Raw genomic sequence first — 22,125 nt, 5'->3', positions numbered from 1 at the left:
TATTTGCTTGATAATAAAACTCATAATCTTAAATTTCCAATATAGTGGTAACAAATAGCAATGAATTTGGTGAAAAAATATAGGAATGGGACAAGCATAATTATAAGCTTGTCAAATAATTTCACTAAGTTATATTATATTTTTACGCTAATTTTTAAATAAGACGGTCAAAAAAATCTCTATTGGACTAGCCCAATATACATTTTTTGTCTTGAAATAATTACTTATAACGTTAAAATGATCACTTATAATTTTAATATATTTACTTTTTATAGTCCTAAAATGATTACTTATAACCTTAAAACGATTAATTATAATTTTAAAGTAATCAATTAAAGAAATAGACTATTATATAGACCCGTCTCATGGTGAGACAATCTCATACAAAACGAGCTGATATTTTTATAACCATAGTCACTAGAAGTTGTTAGAATTGTAATTTTATTAAGATGAATTGGCTCAATTAAATGGTAAGATTTTAGGTATATATATATATATATATATATATATATATATATATATATATATATATATATATATATATATATATATATATATATATATATATATATATATATATATATATATATATATATATATATATATATATATATATATATATACATATCATGGTATCACAACTATCAACTTAAGTTTGTTAGTTGTTAAATTGGTTACTTAGTATGATATCAAAAATCAATCTAATATAAAATCATAGATTTTATTCGATTGATTGGTTTGATAAATTAAAAATATATGTTAATAATTCAACTATTTATGTCAACTGTTGAACGTGTTTGATACAAATTAATTGTGGAATATTGGCTGTTCTTTTAGAGAAAAGGTGGGTGAAAAGCCAAAATCATTGGAAAAACAACTCTTATTAACTTTTTGTTTTGATTTAACATCTGTTTTTTCAATCAATTGACTTAAAAGTCATTTCTATGTCACAAAAATCAATTGCCAAACACATCTTATATACAAATTAGGCTATTTGCAGTTATTGGAGTGTGATAGTATTTCAAAATCTACCACATTTGAAATTTGAGTCTTGTCTATCACATTTCAAGGTCACAAATTTGATTTTTATATGAGACTGTAATTAAAAAATAAGTCGTTTTATATGAGACTGTCTTATCATGAGACGGAGTATAATTCTGTAATTAATTACTTCAAAATTATCAATGATCACTTTAATACACTAAATATATATAAATCAGCTCAATAAAAATAGTCTCCATGTAAAATAGTGTTATTAATATTTGATTAAAATTTATGACATTGTCATTGTATTGGGTATTTTATCCTTTAAAAAGCGTATAAGCAAGATTCAAGAAATGACCAAAAAGGCCCATAAAGAAAGTCACCTGGGGTTAATAGAAGGAGCGTAGTTTTTGCAAAAAATGAGAGATTTGGGGATTCTTTTCTGCTCTCTCCTCCTCTTTCCTAAACCAAAAACTTCTGAGTGAAACACCAACTATTACACAAATCAAAAATTATCAAAACCCAGAAATATTAAACCTTTTTTACCCATCTGATTTCAGACAAAAAGATTTGAAGTAGAGAAATTTGTGATCTGGGCAATTTTTTTTAAAAAATGGATATAGATAACATAGAATGTGTGTCATCTATAGATATGGATGAAGATGAGATAATTCATCTTCATCATCACCATCAAAATCATCACCATTTTTCATCATCAAAAGCTCCTCACTCAAACAATAATGGTGTTCTTAATTCCACTCTTCATCCATCTACTAGTGTTCATGAGCTTCTTGAATGTCCTGTTTGTACCAATTCTATGTACCCTCCTATTCACCAGGTTAAATCTTTTTCTCTCTGTTTGAAATTTTATGGATTTACTTTTTAATGGATTTTTGTGTCTGGGTTTGTTTTATTTTGTGGATTTTCTTGGGATTTGATGGGTATCTGGTGGATTCTTATGAAATTTGTTGGTGGGTAAGCTGTTTATTTCTAGGGTTTTTGGTTTATGTTAGCTGAAGGGAGGATCTAATAATTGGGAATTTTGACCTGATTTGTTAGATTCAGAACCATATTAATATAGCTGAGTGTGAAACTTTGAGGATTGTGCTAGACTTTCATTTGTTCATAATGAGCTTTGATTGATTTTTGAATCAGTTTTTGGTATTCTGGGGCATTTTACAGCATTTTGGGGAATCACTTCATTTTTTCTGGACTGGGTTTTCTATCACTAATAACTGGTTGTAGTGAATTGCTCCCTAGATCCTTAGTGAAATCTATTTAGGTTTCCTTACTTTTCTTATTCTAGTGCTTTCTGTTTTTGGTGCCTGGTGCAGTGTTAATGATGGCTGTGATTCATGTGGTTTATACTTTGGATTGTTGGAATTAAAGTGGCACTGTGGAAAGGTAAGCTTGGGGTATAATGAATATGAAAAGTGTTATTGTGCATGATTGCTAGATAGTAGTTTCCGTCTTTAATGATGGCCATAGGCTTCCTATAAATGCCCAAACGATGCCTAGTCGCCTTCTATGTCGAGGAGGATGGAGAGTTAATGGAATATATATGATGGGGATGAGGTTTGTTAACAAGCTTTTGGATGACGGCCATAAGTTTTGATGTTTGTTTAGCTTGAGAAAGTTTGGATGCATTGAGCTTCATCAGTTGTATGGCATAGCAAGCTTATCATCTTTGTTATTTTACCCTTCTGGACAATCCTCTGTCACGTAATTTACTAATCTACTTGCGAATCGCAAATCTAAAAAAGCCAATTATGATCAGTTTTGGGCTATTTTATGGTCATTTTGAGCGAATTGGGAATTCAAAAAGCGAATCAACTAGCGAAATTATGTTACACTGGGACAATTATCACGTGTTGTGATACGTCGTCGTAAATTAGGATCTTAGTTTAATATGAGGAAGCTCCTTTTTCTTTTCTTGATTTATACTGCTTTGTGATTTGAGTTTTTGTTGGACAAAGCTAACTCTCCTTTAGTACCGAGTGTATTATGTTTGGAATGCCCTTGGCTCATCTTGTTTTGTTTTACCGAAATGTGGCCCTTGATTTTTGTGACCGCGTTCTTTTGAATGTGTATCGTTAGTGTTATTCTCTTGATATCAAGTGGTTTTTAGACCGTTTGCCCCCTCACCACCATCTTACATTGGAAAGAATGTCATATGTGTTTCCGCTCATGTTGATGATGTCTGCTTCCTGAAGCTGTTGAGAAACATTTGTATCCCTTATTTTGTTGAAGTTTTTTACTTCTAAAATCCATTCTTTTCGATATTATTTCTGAATTTTCTGATAAATATATGACTTTTACAGTGCCGAAATGGGCATACTCTTTGTTCCACTTGTAAAACACGTGTGCAAAACCGTTGCCCAACCTGTCGACAAGAACTTGGGGACATAAGATGTCTAGCATTAGAAAAGGTTGCTGAATCTCTTGAGCTGCCTTGCAAATACTATTCCCTTGGTTGTCCAGAGATATTTCCCTATTACAGCAAACTTAAACATGAAGCCATATGTAACTTCAGGCCATACAATTGTCCATATGCTGGATCAGAGTGTTCTGCTACTGGGGATATCCCTTACCTCGTGGCGCATTTGAGGGATGATCACAAGGTTGACATGCATGCGGGATGTACATTCAATCATCGTTATGTGAAATCTAATCCACGTGAGGTGGAAAATGCTACTTGGATGCTCACTGTAAGTTCCTTTACTCTCAACCTTGACATCACCTTTGCAAGTCATTGGAAAATGTTAACGATGTGTTTGGTTAACGGTTCTAAATGATGGTAATGGGTATGATTTGTAGTGTAAATTCTCATGACGTGCATCATGTCATTCAAATAGTTTTGAAAGTTTGATCATAAAAAGTTTTTTTATTCACAATTTTCCATTATCATCTAATACCACATTCAAATGGTAATGCGTTGAATTGAATTTTGTGAAGAAAATGAGGTTGTTGAAAGATGGTCATTAAATCTTTCAAGAGATATTCCTATCAAAATTACACTAACTTTTCATTGCCATTCCCATCATTTAGTACCGATTATCAAATAAGCCGTAAAAAGTATAATTTTACAGTGTTATGTGTGCCATCTATCATTTGATATATAGACTACTAAATACTTGTGAACTTTTTCATGCTGGATATGTTTTGCCATTGGATGTTATTAGTGTGTCTGGATGAACACGTAAGATTTCTGATACGACCTAGATTCAGTACGCATCTACTTTTGCTTATTTTTACTCTTAAAAAAACAGAAAAGACAGGTTGTTATTTTCACTGGTTTTCCGATGGTGGTATGAAGAAGCAAGCGCATCTGACTGTCGTTCATAGTGTATTGTTGTGTATAAGTGTATGTATAACTGCCTATTAATGAGCATTTGTTGCTAATATGTTGCCCAACTGGGATCTGGAGTTATAGATGGTGTTAGAACAGTTGTATTGCCCAGTGGGTAGATTGACCTTGTAACTTTATAGTTTATAGCCATATTTAAAATATGATCCCCATCAATTATTTTAGTTTTTTTTATTGTGTTGGTTGGTAAGGCTGTCTGGGTTATGAGGCCATGTTGTTTTCTTCTAACATAAATTTTCTGCATTATCCGTCTCCCGTAATTGTACATAACCAACCTCCGTTTGGCCTTCATTGGGGGTGTTTTGGCAAATGGTTGATAGCTGATTACAGCTAATTTGGCCAGCTAATCTTATTAACTGGTTTGACCAATTAATTTTGAACCAACTGCTATAAGCAATTTGTTCAAAAACATCTTATTCATAGTAATAAGTTGTTTCAACCAGCTAATTTACCAAATATTAGCATTGGATAGTTTAACCACCCAACCCTCTTTTTGTATTGAAATAAGCTAAAATTGCTCAATAAGTTATTTTGCCAAACACTCCCATTGTCCCGATTTTTCCTTGATGAAAAAAGTGAAAACGGAAATGAACATAGCGGACTTAGCTTGTGCAATTTCACATGCTATTCAAGAGTATGTTGTCAATAAGCTTGGTCCACAATGTACTAATTAACAATGCGCGGTCCATCTTTTTTCTTAGGTTTTCCACTGTTTTGGTCAGTATTTCTGCCTCCATTTTGAAGCCTTTCAACTTGGCATGGCTCCTGTATATATGGCATTCCTTCGATTCATGGGGGACGAGATGGAAGCTCGGAACTACAGCTACAGTCTCGAAGTTGGAGGTTACGGTCGTAAACTCACCTGGGAAGGTACCCCAAGAAGCATTCGAGACAGCCACAGGAAAGTTCGGGACAGTCACGATGGTCTTATAATACAGAGAAACATGGCACTCTTTTTTTCTGGCGGAGATCGCAAAGAACTGAAGTTGCGAGTCACAGGACGTATATGGAAGGAGCAGCAGAACCCTGACGGAGGAGCCTGCATTCCTAATCTGTGCAGCTGATTACGGGTTTCTGTGTTGCCTGCTGACCGTTCTGTCTCAACTCTTGTATTTGGGTTTGTAATTTGATTAACCAAGTATATATAGAGACTTGATGTATAATTTACTGATATGGGATATGTGTGCAACTGCAACTGTGCAATCTAGATGTAGCTGCTTTGCAAAGATTGTTTAACCACTCTCTCTTTTGCCAATTAAAATGGCTAACATTTTTCTCTGCTTTTGTCTTTCAAACTTGTTCGATTACTTCCTCTGTCTCATTGAAAACGCAAAATTAGTCCAAAAAAATAAGCTTAAAATTAGTCCAAAAAAATTAAGATTTATACTTCCTCTGTGTGGTGCTTTCTTTCTCAACGGGGAGTATAAATTTTGACTTTTATTTTTCTCATAAATATTACTCTAAATACAAGCATGAATTTAAAAGTCAATGGTGGAACACATGATATACTAGATCAAAAGCAATTATTTTTTTAGAGGGACAGAGAAAATAATAGATTGATTAGCTTTTTTGCCTTCCACAAAAGCAATCATTTTCTAATACTAGATCAAAATTATCATACTAAACAAGGAAACACTACATAATTTCACTATGTGGGACACTTGAAAAATATTTACATGGTAAATGGTAATGCTTCATTTGCTTGTGCTTGCAAACCATCAATGTGGAACACATGATATATTTTTCCTCTATTCCATTCACATGTCCATCTTTGATAATTTGTAAGTATAGGCAAATGAAGCATTAGCATCTCACATCCATTAAATAATAAAATATGATTTTTTTTAAAAAAAATTTCGGATTCAAAACATATAAATATTAAATTATATTTATAAAATTATTTTTTCTAACTTGAAAAATATTACAATGAAAATATTTCTCATTTTTCTATATTTAAAGAATTCAATTTATTTTTAAATTTATGATGAAAAAGTTGTAAACAAATAAGAAATTAGATATTAGATTTTTTGTTCTTGATTTCCTTCTTATAAAATACTCTTTCGTCTTATTTAATTTATAGTATTTTTCAATTTAGATTGTCCCACTTCATTTGCATTATTTTTATTTTTGGATTATGACCCACCATTTACTTTTAATCTTATCCATACACTTGAAATCTTCTTTAATTTCATCCACACGTCTTTTATTTATTAACATTATCCACTTTTTTTCTTAAAAACAACAATTTTGTTTTTTAATGTAAATTATACAGGACAAAAAGAGTAAGCTCTTTATGTTTTTTCAACACATAAAATAAATTAAGTTTTTAACGTTCATTCCGCATAGATGAAATAAACTTAGACAATAGATTTACGATTTTAGTTACTAAATTACTCAACAGTCAACACAAACTTTAGTTTTATTTCTAAAGACGAATTTTAAAAAATTAGTTTGTTTATTTAATGCAGTCCAATAACAAGAAGTACCCTATACTAGTTTGTAGTTAGTACCCACCCGCCAAATTGAATTGGGGATTTAACGAGGGTTTAAGCCATATAATATCCAAATCCAAATCCCATTTCTGTTTCACAGTCACAACCCTCCATGTAAGCTTCAACATCTGATTCTTTTACTTACTCATTTCCATGGAGATTCTTAGTTCCTCCCTTCTATCCAAACCCCATTTTTTATCTCCTGTCTCACCTTTATCTTCTCTATCCTCATTCACAACTTTTACAAAAAAAACTCCATTAAAAATTCACAAAACCCGTCTCAATTCCTTCTCAAACTCCCCATTTCCCACAGTTTCACCACACAAAAACAGAATAAATACCCAGATTTTTGCTCGTATTGTTCGTCCCACAAAGCGGAGGAACTCACTGAGAAAGAAGCTTGATTCAAAGGTGCGTAAAAATCCTCATAAGCTTATTGACCCAGTTCCTCATTTTATCGATGATGTTAAATTAAATTCAGTTTTAGGTATTGATAGTTTGGAAAATGTTAGTGGGGAATTGGGTGAAACTGAAACTTTTAATGTAGATAATTCTAGAAAATTTGGGGAATCTGTTATGTGGGATAAATTAGATGGGTGGGTTGAACAATATAAAAAAGATATTGAGTTTTGGGGAATTGGGTCTAATCCAATTTTTACTGTTTTTCAAGATTCTAGAGGTAGTGTTGAGAAAGTATTTATTGATGAAGATGAGATTTTGAGGAGGAATGGAGTTGAGCCTTTGTATTATAAAGAAAATAGAAAGTTGGATGTTTTTAATGAAGTAAATTTGAAGATTTTGCATGCTAGGAATTTAGCTAGAGAAATCGAGGGAGGGAATAATGTGATTTCAAAAAATAGTTCTGTTACTAAATTTGTGTTTTCTGGTGAGAAATTAGGGTTTGTTAGCAGCATTAAGAGAATGTTTGTTCACCAAAAATCGCTAACAAAGGTGTCGAGGGTTGGAATTGCTATTATTTGTGGGTTTGTGTTTGTTTTGATGATCAAAAAGATTTTTACTTTGAGAGAGAAGGAACCGGAGCTGACGGGATTGGAGAAGGAGATGTTGAAGAGAAAGATGAAGTCAAGGATGGTGAAACAGAATTTAGAGAAGGGTAGTGTTGAAGTTGTGGAAGAGTTGTCTGATTCGCTTAGTGTGTTTACCGAAAGGCCTCGTCTTGATAAGGAGGAGGTGTTGAATAGCATTAGAGAAGCAAAGGGGTTGGATAAAAGTCTAGTAGTGCTTGATGTTGGCAGGGCGCAGGAGACTGCATTCGGAGAAATGAGTGCTAAGATTAGGGAGATACAGAAGATGGCAAGAGATGCGAGGAAGATTGAGAAAGAAGAAGGCGTCTCTAGTGAGGAAAATGAATCGGATGAACAATATACTTTCGACAAGTTAGAGTCGATGGAAGAAGACATTGTTGAAGGATTTGAGGGTTCAATTTGGATTGGTGAATCAGGAAAACAGGCTTCAAGTGTACCGTTTCCTTTAGGGAAAGATATTGAAGGACTTGATGTTGTCGACATGAATTTTTCGAAGGACTTTCTGAATGGAACTCGTACTGAAATAAAGCATGTCAATGGCATTTCGGATTCTGAAATCTTAGGCGAGCTAGAAATGGAAAACAGTGATTCTAACTTCATCGGTGAACAGGATGAGTATAATGAGGATTTGGAGATTCATAGTGATTCAAATGGGACAATTATAAATGACGATGAAACCCCATTAAGTAGTCTTGTTCAGAGCTTCGATATTTCTAATTCGTCAAACTCTACTGAAGGGATTGATTCTTACATTTCTAGCAGCCAACTGAACCCACCAAAGACAATACCCGTGAGAAGAAAGTCCAAAATCATACGCTCAGTAAAAGAAGCTCGGGAGTATCTCCTGCAAAAAAATAGTGAAAGAGATCAAGTTGGTGATATTACGACCTCAGCGGATGCAAAAGATGAGAGAATGGACTTGAGCCCGAGATTAGGAAAGGATGATGAAATACCGGAGTCTTTTGATTTAGTCAGGAAGGTCCCTGCTCCAAAGGTTTCGAAATATTACAATGTTAAAGGAAATGAATGTTTGGCAACAGATACTAATGTATTGAAGGTAGAAACAGAAAATGAAATGAATCTGATGAGACCTTATGATTCACCGAGTGCTGAAAATTCAGGTGATGCACAAAATATGGGTACATTTATGAAGGTTGATGAGATGTTCGAGCGCATTGATTCACATGAAAGATCTGACCCTATTACCGGTGAAAACGATTTTAGTGATGTTAGCCATGAAGCAAACGGACCCCACGTGACTGAAAAAAGTGTCGGAAAAGCAAACGAGCTGGGTGAAATGCTCAAGGAAAAGATGCATCTCTCTGATGTCAAAGATGATGTCGAACTTGGTCGAACCACTGAAAAACCTGAGCCTACAAAACTGAGCGAGATACTTGCTCCCGGTGCTGGTTCTGACACCGAGGAAAATGCATATCGTCCAACTGAAACACTTCAAAATGCTGAAAATGTAATGATCACTGAAAAAGAGAATTGGTTGGAGAAGAATTTTCATGAAGTTGAGCCCATAGTGAAGAAAATTGGCAGTGGGTTTAGGAATAGTTACAATGTTGCTAGAGAGAAAATAAAAGCGGAGGAGGATACAAAATTGGATTTTATGAAAATAAAACAGGAGATTGATGAAATGGAACTTGAGTGGATGCAGGATAGTAAACTTAGAGAAATTGTTTTTAAAGTTCGAGATAACGAATTGGCGGGTAAGGATCCGTTCCATTCTATGGATAATGAAGATAAACTTGCATTTTTCAAGGGTCTTGAAACTAAAGTTGAAAAAGAGAATCAGAAGTTATCGATGCTGCATGAATGGCTTCATTCAAACATTGAAAATATTGATTATGGAACAGGTATTGTGTTCTTTAGCCTTAATATCATGCTTTCTTTTCCATAACTGTGTTTTAGTTCTAGGACATAGAGTTGGATTTTGCACTTCTTATTTATGTGAATTTGCATATGGTGTTTGGTAGTAATGATCAATGGAAAACGACCTATTGTTATTTCAATTTAGAAGGGTAAGGATAAGGTCGTGTTCTCTTGTACATCTAATCGACCCAAACCCTATCTAAATGGGAGCCATTCATCCATTTAGTAGCGTTGGAGTAATGAAATCTATAGTAGCTTAGGTCAATGGTTTATAAACACCTACATTTCCTAGACACAAATACAAGTGTCGGTGTCCTAAATCTATTCAAGGACACAAAAGTATTTGTATCTTCATGCAAAAAGTTAGTATAATATCAACTTTTCTTTATATAAAAAATAAAGTATTGAAATACAAAATTAATATTAAAATTATTGTTATGTTGCTTTGAAGCTCTTCTAACATTTGTTTGGGTGGAGGAAATGAAGGGAAGGGATTTAGATTGATGAAAATTTTTTTGTTTGGATAACAAGTGGGGAGAGGGAGGGTTTTAGAGGGATAGTGAGGGATAATCTTGAGTGTAAAATTTGGGTAGAGATAGAAGAAACTCAATATTGTTTGCTTGGACTTAACAAAGCTATATACCTTACAAGTTACGTTGTATATTTTTTGAATATCATGAAATACATCACCTACAAGAATGTAAACAATGCTCATGTTCAAGTAGTAAAGGGATAAGGAAGACTCAGGATGGCCCTTCTAAATCTTTCCAATTTTGGAAAGATTTTGTTTATTAAAAAACCAAGGACAAAAATCCTTTCTAAACCTTTCCTTTCCTTCTTAACTCAATTTTTATCCAAACGAGGGATGTATATTTTTTCTTTCCCTTCCATGTCTTTATTTCCTATTCTTAATAAATATTTCTCGTTCCTCTCCCCTTTCCCTCCCCCTTTCCCCCTTTTCCTCTTAAATTGCTATCCAAACAAATTGTAAAGGAATAAAGTCCAAAGATAGCTAGTGCTACTGCGTGCTTTAGATCTACATATAAGGTAAAGATAAAATAACAAGGTAACCATGTCATGTCGTGTCGTGCTGTGTCAACCCAGCTATGATGGCCATCTAAATATAATTCTAAAGATAGCAAGTCCTATAAGTATGTCATGTTGTGTTGTGTTGTATCAACCCAGCTATGACGGCCATATCTAAATATAAGTCTAAAGATAGCAAATCTGACACTTGTCCGTGTTATGTCGTGCTGTGTCAACCCGGCTATGACGGCCATATATGCTATGTCTCTAATGAAAAAAGTTTGAACACTTTAACCTCCTTTAAGATCGGGTTTTTCTTTTCATAGGATAGAATTTTAGTTGGCTTTTATTGACTTGCTATGCCATTTGTAGTTGTACAACAATGTTTTATATGTTTACTTTTCCCGGAATAAAATCTTATCAACTCGCATTCTCATATTTTTGCAGATGGTATAAGCTTATATGATCCACCTGAAAAAGTTGTACCCAGATGGAAAGGTCCACCGTTGGATACAATTCCCGAGTTTCTGAATAACAGCCGAGATCAGCAACCGGCAGCTTCATCTGTTCAAAAGGTGAATGAATCGACGAAACATGATAATGATGTGACATCCTTGAAAGCCAATACCTCAAAGTCAATGCGTAAAGAGAAGGGTGCTAAATCGTCAAAAACTGTTATAGAGGCAAGTGATGGCTCGATCAAACCTGGAAAGAGGTCTGGGAAAGAGTACTGGCAGCACACGAAAAAATGGTCTCGTGGGTTTGTAGAATCCTTTAACGCAGAGACTGATCCTGAGGTGAAATCGGTCATGAAGGATATCGGGAAGGATTTGGATAGGTGGATTACCGAAAAAGAAATACAAGATGCAGCTAATTTGATGGATAAAATTCCACAGAAAAGGAAGGAGATTTTAGAGAAGAAACTAAGCAAGTTAAAGAGAGAAATGGAGTTATTTGGACCACAAGCTGTAGTAAGCAAGTATCGTGAATATGCCGAACAAAAGGAAGAAGATTACTTGTGGTGGTTAGATCTTCCTCATTTGCTGGTATTCAGCTTTACTCCTCTTTTTCATGTTTTCGAACTTTTATATAACATACTATTATTCCAATGCCATTAAGTGGTTCTCACTTAAGTAAGGTTTGAGAGATCGAATTTGAGCAACCTTACCGTTTAGTAACATTAAAGAGAGTGTTTCGTATTGACCCTTGGTAGCACTATGTAACTCATGGGAGATTCTGAGCATGTTCAATATGTTTGACTACACAGGGACCAAAAAAGTTGGACGCCTTAATATTAAATTATGTAGTATATGTTACGTGTTTAAAGATATAAAATTGATAAAAAGTGCACGGGAGCTTTAAAGAATTTGTCAATTTTTGCTCTGCCTATGATGCAACTTCATATAAATAAGATATGCATATAATTTAATGAGTCATCTTGATATAGTTCATTATAATTAAAATTTAAAACCAAAGAACTAAATTTTTGGCCAATCAAAATAAGGGACATTTTCAGATCCTTTATATTTATAGGAAAAATTACACATCCTCTTCTAGCAAAATTGGAATCATGAGCCAGTTTTAGCTTAGTATATTTCCTCCATTTTTTTCAAAGCACCATTATTAAACAAAGAAATAATGATTAGTGCAGCATATATATTAGTGTAACATGATTCGCCAGTTAATTCGTTTTTTTGGATTCGCGATTCACTCAAAATGATCTTGAAATAGCCCAAAACCAACCATCATTTGCTTTTTTTTATTTGCGATTCACAAGGAGATTAGTAAATCATGTGACAATGATGTTGATTGATAGTGTCTGTTAAGTTCTTGCACCACAAAAATTTAAATGAAATCGAAGTCTGCGTTTAACCGCATTTGTTACTCTCTAATGCTTGAATAGCAGTACAAGAATTTTACGTCTTAGAACTTTTTGAATGTTTATTGGAACTAATAATTTTATCATTTTTCTTTTTGCAGTGCCTTGAACTGTATACTTATGAAGGTGAAGACCAAAGGGTTGGATTTTATTCATTAGAAATGGCTGCAGATCTTGAGCTCGAACCAAAGCCAAATCATGTAATCGCCTTTCAAGACCCTGGCGATTGCAAAAACTTTTGTTATATTTTACAAGGTCACTTGGAAATGCTCGGCAAGGGAAAAGCATTCATTGTTCCGCAGCCTCCTAAGGTACGGCACTGCGTTTCACATCATTGTTCTCTTCTCTTTACCTGTCTACCTTTTCTTAAGGTAGTGTTAACAGTGTCACACGATTCGCTAATCTACTCATAAATCGTAAAAGGCGAATTGTGGTCAGCTTTGGGCTAGTTTTGGCTATTTTGAGCAAATCACAAATTCAAAAAGCGAATCAAAATTATGTTACACTGGTTATGATGTGGGGGGATGAGGGTAGAGGATGGTATTGTTAATTTAACTGAACTTATTGTCAATGCCAGCAAATAACCGGGGAATACGAGGTGCACATATTTTATAAGCCAAATATATATACCATCCCAAAACCCCATGGCAATGGGAAGAAAGGCTCCAATAACTTATAAAGTGTGCACACCATCTTTAACTTGTCGATGTGAGATAAACCATCTATCACACTGGCATTCAACCTCGACAAATTTTGCAGGATGTCTTTCGACAAGCCAAAGGAAATGGTTTTGGTGTCACTGTCATTAGGAAAGGGGAGTTAAAGCTCAATATAGATCAACCACTTGAAGAGGTGGAGGAATTAATTACCGAGATCGGAAGCAAGATGTACCATGATAAGATGATGCGGGAGCGCTCCGTTGATATAGACTCTTTGATAAAGGGTGTATTTGGTGTTAGTCCACCTTCCAAGAGGTAATATCCCCAATCCCCATCTCCTTGGATCAGTATATATATTTGGGATACAAGTTGAACTGATGAATTCGATTTCCTTTTTGTTAACTGAACAATTTGCTGATTCAGAAAAAGAAAGAAGCGAGCACGGAAGAGACCCAGTAAACCATGAACATTATGCCTTCTGAAGCTTATATAGGATTAGCTCAGGTACCAACCCTTCGACCTAGTCGGTCATCTATCTACGGAGGTCCTTCAATGTCTTTTTTTTTGCTTCTTTCTGGTGGCACGGTTTTGAAAATGTATAGCTTGTTCTTTTGTCACAGCACAAAATTACTTCACCAGCCAAATGATCGGTTGGAAGATGGTACTCCCGCGGAGGACCATTTTCTCTTACAAATTCATCTGCAGGAGAAATGGTCTTGCTCTTACCACATTATGGCAGTCTGAGCACACTAAACCTCGGTCTTTTTGGGATGATCCGTTACTGAATCTGCCATTAAGACCAGAGAAACTACTTGGTTTGAAATGCCCCTAAGCATGCTCAAAAGGACGCTCTCTTCCAACCGCTCTTTAGGGTATGATGAATGTTGTGCTTCAAGATAGAATCATCCTTTGAATGACCCTTAAGGCTAGGAAATCGGCGTTTTAATGACAATATAACTAGGTATGCTCTGTATCGACAAGATATCTGTTTCACTCGGCATCATGCATAATCTCGAATGCAGTTGTGGTAATGGTGGTGATGATTTTGATATTTTGTACTATAGTAATGGTCCTTCATGCTCAATTGAATAAATTTTTATGTGCTAGTCATTTTGAGAAAAGAGACTGTTTTTAGCACAAGTTTGCCCCTCAATTCATCCTCAACTCTCAAGTCACAAGTGACAACCATTGATTCCAAGATATCCTTTCCTTTAATGTAAAGTTAAATATGATTCATTATGTATTATATTCACTACTATCTACGTCTTTTAGATTTGCTACTGAAAGTGACATATTATGAGATTTGCTACTGAAAGTGACACTGACATATTATGAGGAGAAATATTATTATGTTGTAAACATGTTGTATGGAGTATGGAGAAATGCCATTTTGAAGTTCCATTCATTTTGGTTCAACATCAACAATATACTCCTACAAGGCTATAACTATATTATCACATTAAAGTTTACATCTTTCTAGAAACATCATGTTCACATCTCAATCACTACCAATTCATTTCATATACTCTATTACATTTCCTAAAACAGAAGGAATTAAACATATCACAATTCTAAGAAGTCTCAAACATCCTAAAAATAGAACACACAAACATTTTTTTAATAAAAATCAAAAACAAAAATCCATTTTTACACTTGCTAATATTAATCTTAGATATAAAAAAAAATTTAAAAAAAAAGTGATCAGATCAGCAATTATAGCCAAGAACAGACCCATCAGAGACCTGAATAGAAACTCTACATTGAGTTCCTTTTTCCACATGATGAGCAAATACCTTTAACACCTTCATACTTCCTACCAGCTTCATCCTTGTCTCCAGCTCCATCATGGGTCCGGGTACGGGTCCAGACACGGGCCCATTAACTTGCCCAACATTGGGTGGAAGTGGGAATGACTTGACATCAAAAGTAGCAGATACATACTGAGTTCTACCAGCAGAAATACTACCCGCAGGAATATAGATAAAACCCAGAGGACCCGTTGAATCAGAGAAGAGTTGTAAGGAACTGTCGTAATGTGAGAAAGCGTAACGGTTCGGGTTTCGAACCGCTACGTATTGGAAGAAGGTGAAATTGGCGGTGTTATTGAGTAAAGAGAATGCTGGGAATTTCATGGTTTGGACTGAGATTTGTGGATCTTGAGGACGGAAGAGTATAAAGCAAGTGATTAAAGCTGCTATTGTGAGGATGATTAAGAAGGATGTTGCTAAGAAACATGATGCTAATGTTGGGGTTGATGATTTGGGTCTTGGATGTGGGTGCGGGTACGGGTATGGGTATGGGTATGGGTGTGGTTGTTGATGTGGTGGTGGATTTTGTTGTAATGGTGGTGGTTGGGGATGTTGTTGTGGTGGTGGTGGTGGTTGTGGATGTTGTTGTTGTTGTTGTGGTGGTGGTTGGGGATGTTGTGGTGGTGGTGGTTGTGGATGTTGTTGTTGTTGTGGTGATGGTTGTGGATGTTGTGGTGGTGGTGGTGGGCCCATTTGGGGTGGTGAAGGTGGAGTAAAGAGAGGAGTGAGAAAAGTGGGAAAGAAAGAGGGAGGAAAATCTAGTGTTGGGGTTTTGTTAAATTGATGTTTAGGATCATAGTGGAGTGTGTCAAATTTTTTTGAGTGCAAACAACAAGGTAGCTAGAGTCAGGAGAGTGGGATCCACATTGTGAATGATGAGGATGATGAAAATAGTGGACACGTGGCACTATGCTATTTGCTTTATGACAAAAATGACCATATTACTTTAACTTTTTCTTTTCATAAATGGCTAAATGATTGGCTAATTTGACTAGTTAAAAATATTGATTGTAAGCTAGTTATTATGACTACGTGGCTCTACTAACTCTAACGACGTTTTCTCATATACAAGCTCTTTAACTTCTCTTAACAACTCAAAAAACCACAATGAGTTTGCTTGTTTTTTTCCAAGTATTTTTTCTAACTTTGTAGACTCATTTACAAAGCAGTCAAAGAAATCAATCCTAGAAGTTCCCTTAGTCTTCTTGGGAAACGCAAAAAAAGGCCTTGACTCACTTTCCTCGTCTTAGCAAAGGCCATTGCAACCTTCATTGAGCTACTATAATTGCTATTCGTTCGGGCATTTTAATGGCTCGTTCGAACAACCTTACCCTATGTATTTGGTATATTTCTTGACATCAATCTATCTATGTAATGCATAATGGACCATTTTTCACAACAAAATCACCCCATATCCATGCTCAAATGGCCCTTAAACATGCCAATTCAACTAACTTGCACTTTCGCTTATGTTTGTTGATTTGATGTTCTCCAAGCTTTTATGCGTGGGTCTTCACTAAATAATGTACAAGCATAATCTATCAATAAGAAGTTAAATGGTGATAATATGATTGATTTATTATGTAATTTTTCATTAATCTTGTAAGATAGTCAAATTTTAGATATATAATGTTGAAAATCTTCTATATCCTCTAATTTTACATAAAAATATTGAAAAAATAATTATATGTGTATATATCAACATACTAATAATTCAATTCAATTTACAATGGAAGAACAAGCCAATGCGTAAATGACTTTCTACTCCCTACACATTACTTATTAAGTAATGTTCCTTAAAATAAATTTCATACACCTCTTTCATTGATCACATTTTAAACATACATAACTTCTTATAAATCTCATATTCAACAAGAACCACAGGAATGCACATGTATGATGTATGGAGACAAGGCCTGAGTAAACCAAAAGCACAAGCAAAAATTTGACCTTAAGCTCCCTGATTTTCTTGTCTTATAAATTATAATATTGTTTGTTCAACAAAATAATCAAAAACTTTGGACATCTAGAATTCTCGGAAATGTAACATTCTATCCGAATTAAAACTCAATTACTTATTACTATATCGGAAATTAAACCACCCATAAATATATATGTTAAACAAACGATAAACCTCTCTATAAAAATAGGGTTTTTAAGTTGCAACTCGCAAATTTCGTTACTTTTGCCAACTTTGTTGGTATAATTTGCTAAAGACAAATTTTAGCGAGACAGTCTCTTTAAGAGACCATCTTTAATTAGGTCGATCCATTATATATTTTTTAAAGTAACTAAGCATTAAGAATACAAAAAATGAGCATTAAGAATAATATAAGTAGACATTAAAAATAAGGTAAGTAGAATCTTTAATGAATTGGGTTTGAAATATATTTCTCAACATAACGATATCTCAAAAGACTAGCTATTTGCTAAAAATAGTTGTCAAACTTCAAAGTTGGCTCCTGACTCCTGAGAAATAAAACGACAATTAACAGCCATATATTGTTACTCTGTTAGAATATACAAGCTGTAACCCAAAAAGCCCTATCAAAACTTAAGGGGACCCAACAGACCAAGTCCAATTATGCTGCAAAATCAATACAACCTCTCATTGATATCGCTATTGCACAGCAATTATTGTCAAAAATACGACAAAAATTGCCAAAAAGTGTGGGATCCTTCTCGTCACATCTTACAGAGAAGCAAACCATGACTTCCAAAGATGAATGAATCGACGTATCAAAACTGGCATATCGCACACAAAAACAAACAGATAGTCTCAAACAAATCTTAGTGAGATTCCGTCTAAACACAACTGAGAGTCGGATGCAATACAATTGAGAAACAAGCACAATGAGATAAGAGATTGCCATAGCAAGAAAACCGTGCTCAAATCATGCTGAGAGATCTCTAAACTTTGGCCAAATCATATTAAACTTGAAGTGAATTAAAGAATGTACTTCAATTGAGGGAAACCTTAAAAAGAAAAATATCTACCATCCCCTATTATTGTACTTTTTGTACCGAACGTAATGCACATCTATGTACCTACACAGGAGCATTTCCGTAACTGATCGAGCATACATGATGTTGGACAGTCTCAAGGAAGGCCACTTGTGCAATCAGCAAGAAGCAGGACAACTACCCAAACATCTCATCAAGGTGACGATCCATGATGTCTGACACAGTTTCGAGGAAGGTCTCTTCACTTGAGCATGGAAGTGCAGAATCAAGAGCTTCTTGAACAATCTTCTCGATCACAGACTCTTGCCTGATGTTCACCCGACACATGATACTTCCAATGTCATATGGAGTTAACCCCCGTTCTACTCCTTTCTTTAGCAGCATAGTAGAAATGTGCAGGGTGCGAGAACTCTCAACAGGAAGGTCCCATCCATAGAACTTCAGAAGAGCAATGTCTTCCTTAGCATCCAAGGACTTTATGTACTCCACAGTTTCAGCTGAATATGGCTGACGAGCTTGAGGCCAGTAGAGCCATTCGAAAGTACAGTCTTCAAACTGCATTAATCCAATAGAATATGGATTAAACAAATTGCTTAAGTGCTGGAAATAGCTAAGTTCTTGATATGCAATGATCAACAACCAAATACAGAACAACCTACTAGACATGATCTACTGGACATGATCAATAATCAACAAACACTACGGAGATCATACAAGAAAACAAATAATTTCAAATCAAAACCAAAAGGGGGCAAAAGATAATGGAAAGATGTCAAAGTCTCCACTAGAACCAACAAACCAAATTAAGTTTCAGGTCATGAGCTATTCATACATCAAACAGTTCAAATTCTAAACATATTCTTGTAAGAGAAAGGGACCAAAAAGTTCCCTTGCTGGACCAACAATTGAACAAGCTTTTAAGTGAACACAACGAAACAATGTCATTCAATTACTCTCTTTGTCCCTCTTAATTTGCACCTCTTTCCATTTTAGGTTGTCCCACTCATTTTGCACCTTTTTTATGGCAATAATCACACTTTATTTCTTTAAATCTCATCCACAAACTTATTTTCTTTCTCCATCATAACCGCTCCTTATCATCCACTTGTTTTTTTTTCTTATTCACCGACCAAATTTCCCTTTCCCTCTAACTTTCACCCAAAACAAAATGGGTGCATTCTCATAGGGACGGGGGAGTATTTACTTGGGCAAATCAAACAAATTAATCTTAGAACATGATAAACATCCACAAAAGTACTTCAATTTAGGGAGAGTTGTCAATGAATTCCAAAGCAAACATCACAAAACCAACAAGGTAAATAAATCCATCAATCGTCATAAGCAAAGAAGCTAAAACACCATAGCATATCACACTAATACAACTAGGGAAAAAGGAGGTAATAACCAAGACACTTACACACTCAGGCAAGCAGTATCCATGATCGATGGGAATCAGGACAGTTTGACCCGTTTCATTGTTCTTCTGGTACAATACATTTCCAGCATGTCTGTCAGCATTAGCCAACCTTATATCAAGTACAGAAATTTTGTGCACTTCTTCCACAGGGAAAGAACCAGGACCGATATCCTCACAGCTTCCATCATTCTTCATAAACTTCTGCAAGGATCCTATCTTATGAGTGATGTCGTTAGGGTGATTAAAACCGCCGTGCAAACAACTCACCAAATATGTAGGAGGAACCCCGGCAAACCCCAACGCCTCTCCAGTGACATCTCGTCTCCCTTTCAATGGATGATCCAAGAGATAAGCTGCTACTTCTCGAAACGCCCCATGCCCAACTCTTGTACCCCTTTTCAACCCTTCGCCATCAGAGCTCAAAGGTAATCCATGAGGATTATTCCTTGCATTAGGCTCCTCGTCGATAGGCTTAAACACTGACACATACTCTAGACCACTCGAATCCTGCATAAGGTACACACCTCCTGAACCCTCAGACGATCTAATCGGACTATTACCACACTCCAACCCCTCATTAGTCAAATCCATCACATCTAATACTGCTAAAGGTACTGAAGCCTCTTTATTCACCACAACTGGTAATAGTTCAAACTCTTTCTCAGCTACCTTGCTCGACACCAATCCCAATTCCTTCGATTCAACTGGTGCATCCACACATAACTCATCTAAAGTCTTCTCGACACGCTTAGTTCTAACCTTAGCCGATTTCCTAACAAGCAAATGAATCACACCATCTTCTCGCTTACAAATGTCGTCAACTAACTGCTTATCTTCCAGCAATGCACCTTCATAAACAAGCTCCTGATCCTCCTTATCCACTAAACCTTTAACCTTCTTGGCTATCTGCTTCTTAACATAACTAACATTACGATAGCGACCAACATCAAAAGTTAACTCCTTTCCACAAGTAGTCTTAACATTGATAGTTTGAAGATCAGATAACCTAAGAACTAAATGAAGAACATTACCATTGGCAACTCCATAATCACGCACCATTGAATTACTGCGAGATAATTCTCTACCTCCACAAACTAATTTCTGTTGTTTCACGTAAAAACCTTTGTAACTTTGAATCTTCAATTTTACAGACTCAATTGAATCCGATCCAAACACACGTAACGGAATAACATTCCCAGACACGCTCAAAAACACCATTATCGATTCATCAGAGTTCAAATTCAGTGCATTATGAAAAAACTTAGGCGAAATCGGAGGGTCCTCAGTCCTAATTCTACTAACAGCAAGACCAGCTGACGACATTTTCGCTTCTATCTAATTTACAAAATGAAATTCAATCGAATTTCAAAACCCTAATTTACGAAATCAAAAACCTACACTACAAATCCATCATATCAACAAAACGAAAACAACAAGAAGAATTCACACTTACAGAAACCCTAACAAATCGAATGAATCAAATAAATTGTAATACCATCAGGAAACCCTTAATTCAACAAATTGGGGTCAAATTCAAACCCTAAATTGGTGAATACACGGCAGAGAGTACGAAAATTCAGAAATGGAAGGAAGAAAAATAGAGATTGAAATGAAAATCAAAGATCAAAAGGTAGAATATTAATTTTAATGGAGGAAAGTGGGAGGAAGGATAGAAGAAAAGTAGGTATAATTGGGTAAGAATTGGAAATGAAACGTCAATGATGAGGAGGATGATTTATACGCGTAAACAAACGTTGGATCAAAACGTCGACGTTTTATAAAGAAAAATGTTTTTTATTATTTAAATTATTAATTTTTTGATTGGTTGAATTAGGGAAAACGGTGGGATGCCACGCTAATAAAATGATTTGATTGGTTTAAGGAGGGGATGCCACGGTATATTTGAAGAGAGATAATAGAATCTTGTTTTCTTTAATAAAAAAATGTATCTAGATTAATGAAAGTAATTACTAAAATAAGAATGGTAATAATTTTTTATGATTTTTGGCTTGGAGCGTAAGAAATGATAACTAATTTAGACTATCCTAGGAATATTCTAGAGTGCATACTAGCCTATTAGGTACTTATTTTTAACTAGTAGAATCCAAGGAGTTATCATGGGTATCTAGGTGCTCATCGACGAGTTATCAGGTCGATTTCGAGTTATATATTTCGGGTTTGTTTATAATTGGAACTTGTATCTATGTAAGTTTTTACATAATTGTAAATTGATTTTTTATGTTGGGTGGAATTGAGTTCGGCTATAAGGTCATGTTATAAATATCGAATCATCTGGCTTATTTTAAACAGCTCGACTCGTATCTTGAAGGATTGGGTGGTTAAGGGTTGTGCTGAAGTGGATCATGTGTTAATGTAGAGTAAATGACAAAAATGGGTCAAGTTATGTCGTGCTCAATTTCCGACATGTGACATGACATGAGCATGTGGGTCATGTTAAATGCTAAAGATATATGTTTTACCTTTTTTATATCAAAATTAGTTATAAATTGACGAACTTAACATGACGTGTTGACACTATATGGCATTGGCATGAGTCAAGTAGTGTTGCACCGTTTTATTTTCAAAAAACTTAAACGTGAATTGG

At 35.1% G+C, this 22,125-nt stretch overlaps 4 protein-coding genes across 4 annotated transcripts; 2 read left to right on the top strand and 2 right to left on the bottom strand.

Annotated features, from left to right (window-relative positions):
- Positions 1 to 1,336: 1,336 nt before the first annotated feature.
- Positions 1,337 to 5,677, top strand: LOC130809626 (E3 ubiquitin-protein ligase SINAT5). Its single transcript, XM_057675362.1, has 3 exons — positions 1,337 to 1,822; positions 3,306 to 3,692; positions 5,053 to 5,677. Exons 1-3 carry the CDS (start codon positions 1,598 to 1,600, stop codon positions 5,413 to 5,415), a joined length of 975 nt encoding a protein of 324 aa, XP_057531345.1. The 5' UTR covers positions 1,337 to 1,597; the 3' UTR covers positions 5,416 to 5,677.
- A 1,176-nt stretch (positions 5,678 to 6,853) lies between these two features.
- LOC130809625 (uncharacterized) lies at positions 6,854 to 14,577 on the top strand. The gene is made up of 6 exons (XM_057675361.1): positions 6,854 to 9,751; positions 11,241 to 11,839; positions 12,774 to 12,983; positions 13,432 to 13,646; positions 13,755 to 13,835; positions 13,952 to 14,577. The coding sequence occupies exons 1-5, from the start codon at positions 6,997 to 6,999 to the stop codon at positions 13,795 to 13,797; spliced, it is 3,822 nt and encodes a 1,273-aa protein (XP_057531344.1). The 5' UTR covers positions 6,854 to 6,996; the 3' UTR covers positions 13,798 to 13,835; positions 13,952 to 14,577.
- A 460-nt stretch (positions 14,578 to 15,037) lies between these two features.
- LOC130810230 (uncharacterized) lies at positions 15,038 to 15,463 on the bottom strand. The gene has a single exon (XM_057676208.1). The coding sequence runs from the start codon at positions 15,461 to 15,463 to the stop codon at positions 15,038 to 15,040; it is 426 nt and encodes a 141-aa protein (XP_057532191.1).
- A 2,450-nt stretch (positions 15,464 to 17,913) lies between these two features.
- LOC130809624 (phosphatidylinositol 4-kinase gamma 4-like) lies at positions 17,914 to 21,232 on the bottom strand. The gene is made up of 2 exons (XM_057675360.1): positions 19,521 to 21,232; positions 17,914 to 18,658 (listed from the first exon to the last, which is right to left on the bottom strand). The coding sequence occupies exons 1-2, from the start codon at positions 20,841 to 20,843 to the stop codon at positions 18,281 to 18,283; spliced, it is 1,701 nt and encodes a 566-aa protein (XP_057531343.1). The 5' UTR covers positions 20,844 to 21,232; the 3' UTR covers positions 17,914 to 18,280.
- Between the last annotated feature and the right edge of the window lie 893 nt (positions 21,233 to 22,125).

Source organism: Amaranthus tricolor, chromosome 4, assembly GCF_026212465.1.
Source record: "Amaranthus tricolor cultivar Red isolate AtriRed21 chromosome 4, ASM2621246v1, whole genome shotgun sequence".
Classification (NCBI taxonomy): domain Eukaryota; kingdom Viridiplantae; phylum Streptophyta; class Magnoliopsida; order Caryophyllales; family Amaranthaceae; genus Amaranthus; species Amaranthus tricolor.
Note: the sequence above shows the minus strand (reverse complement) of the source record. Positions and strands in the feature narration are given on the sequence as shown.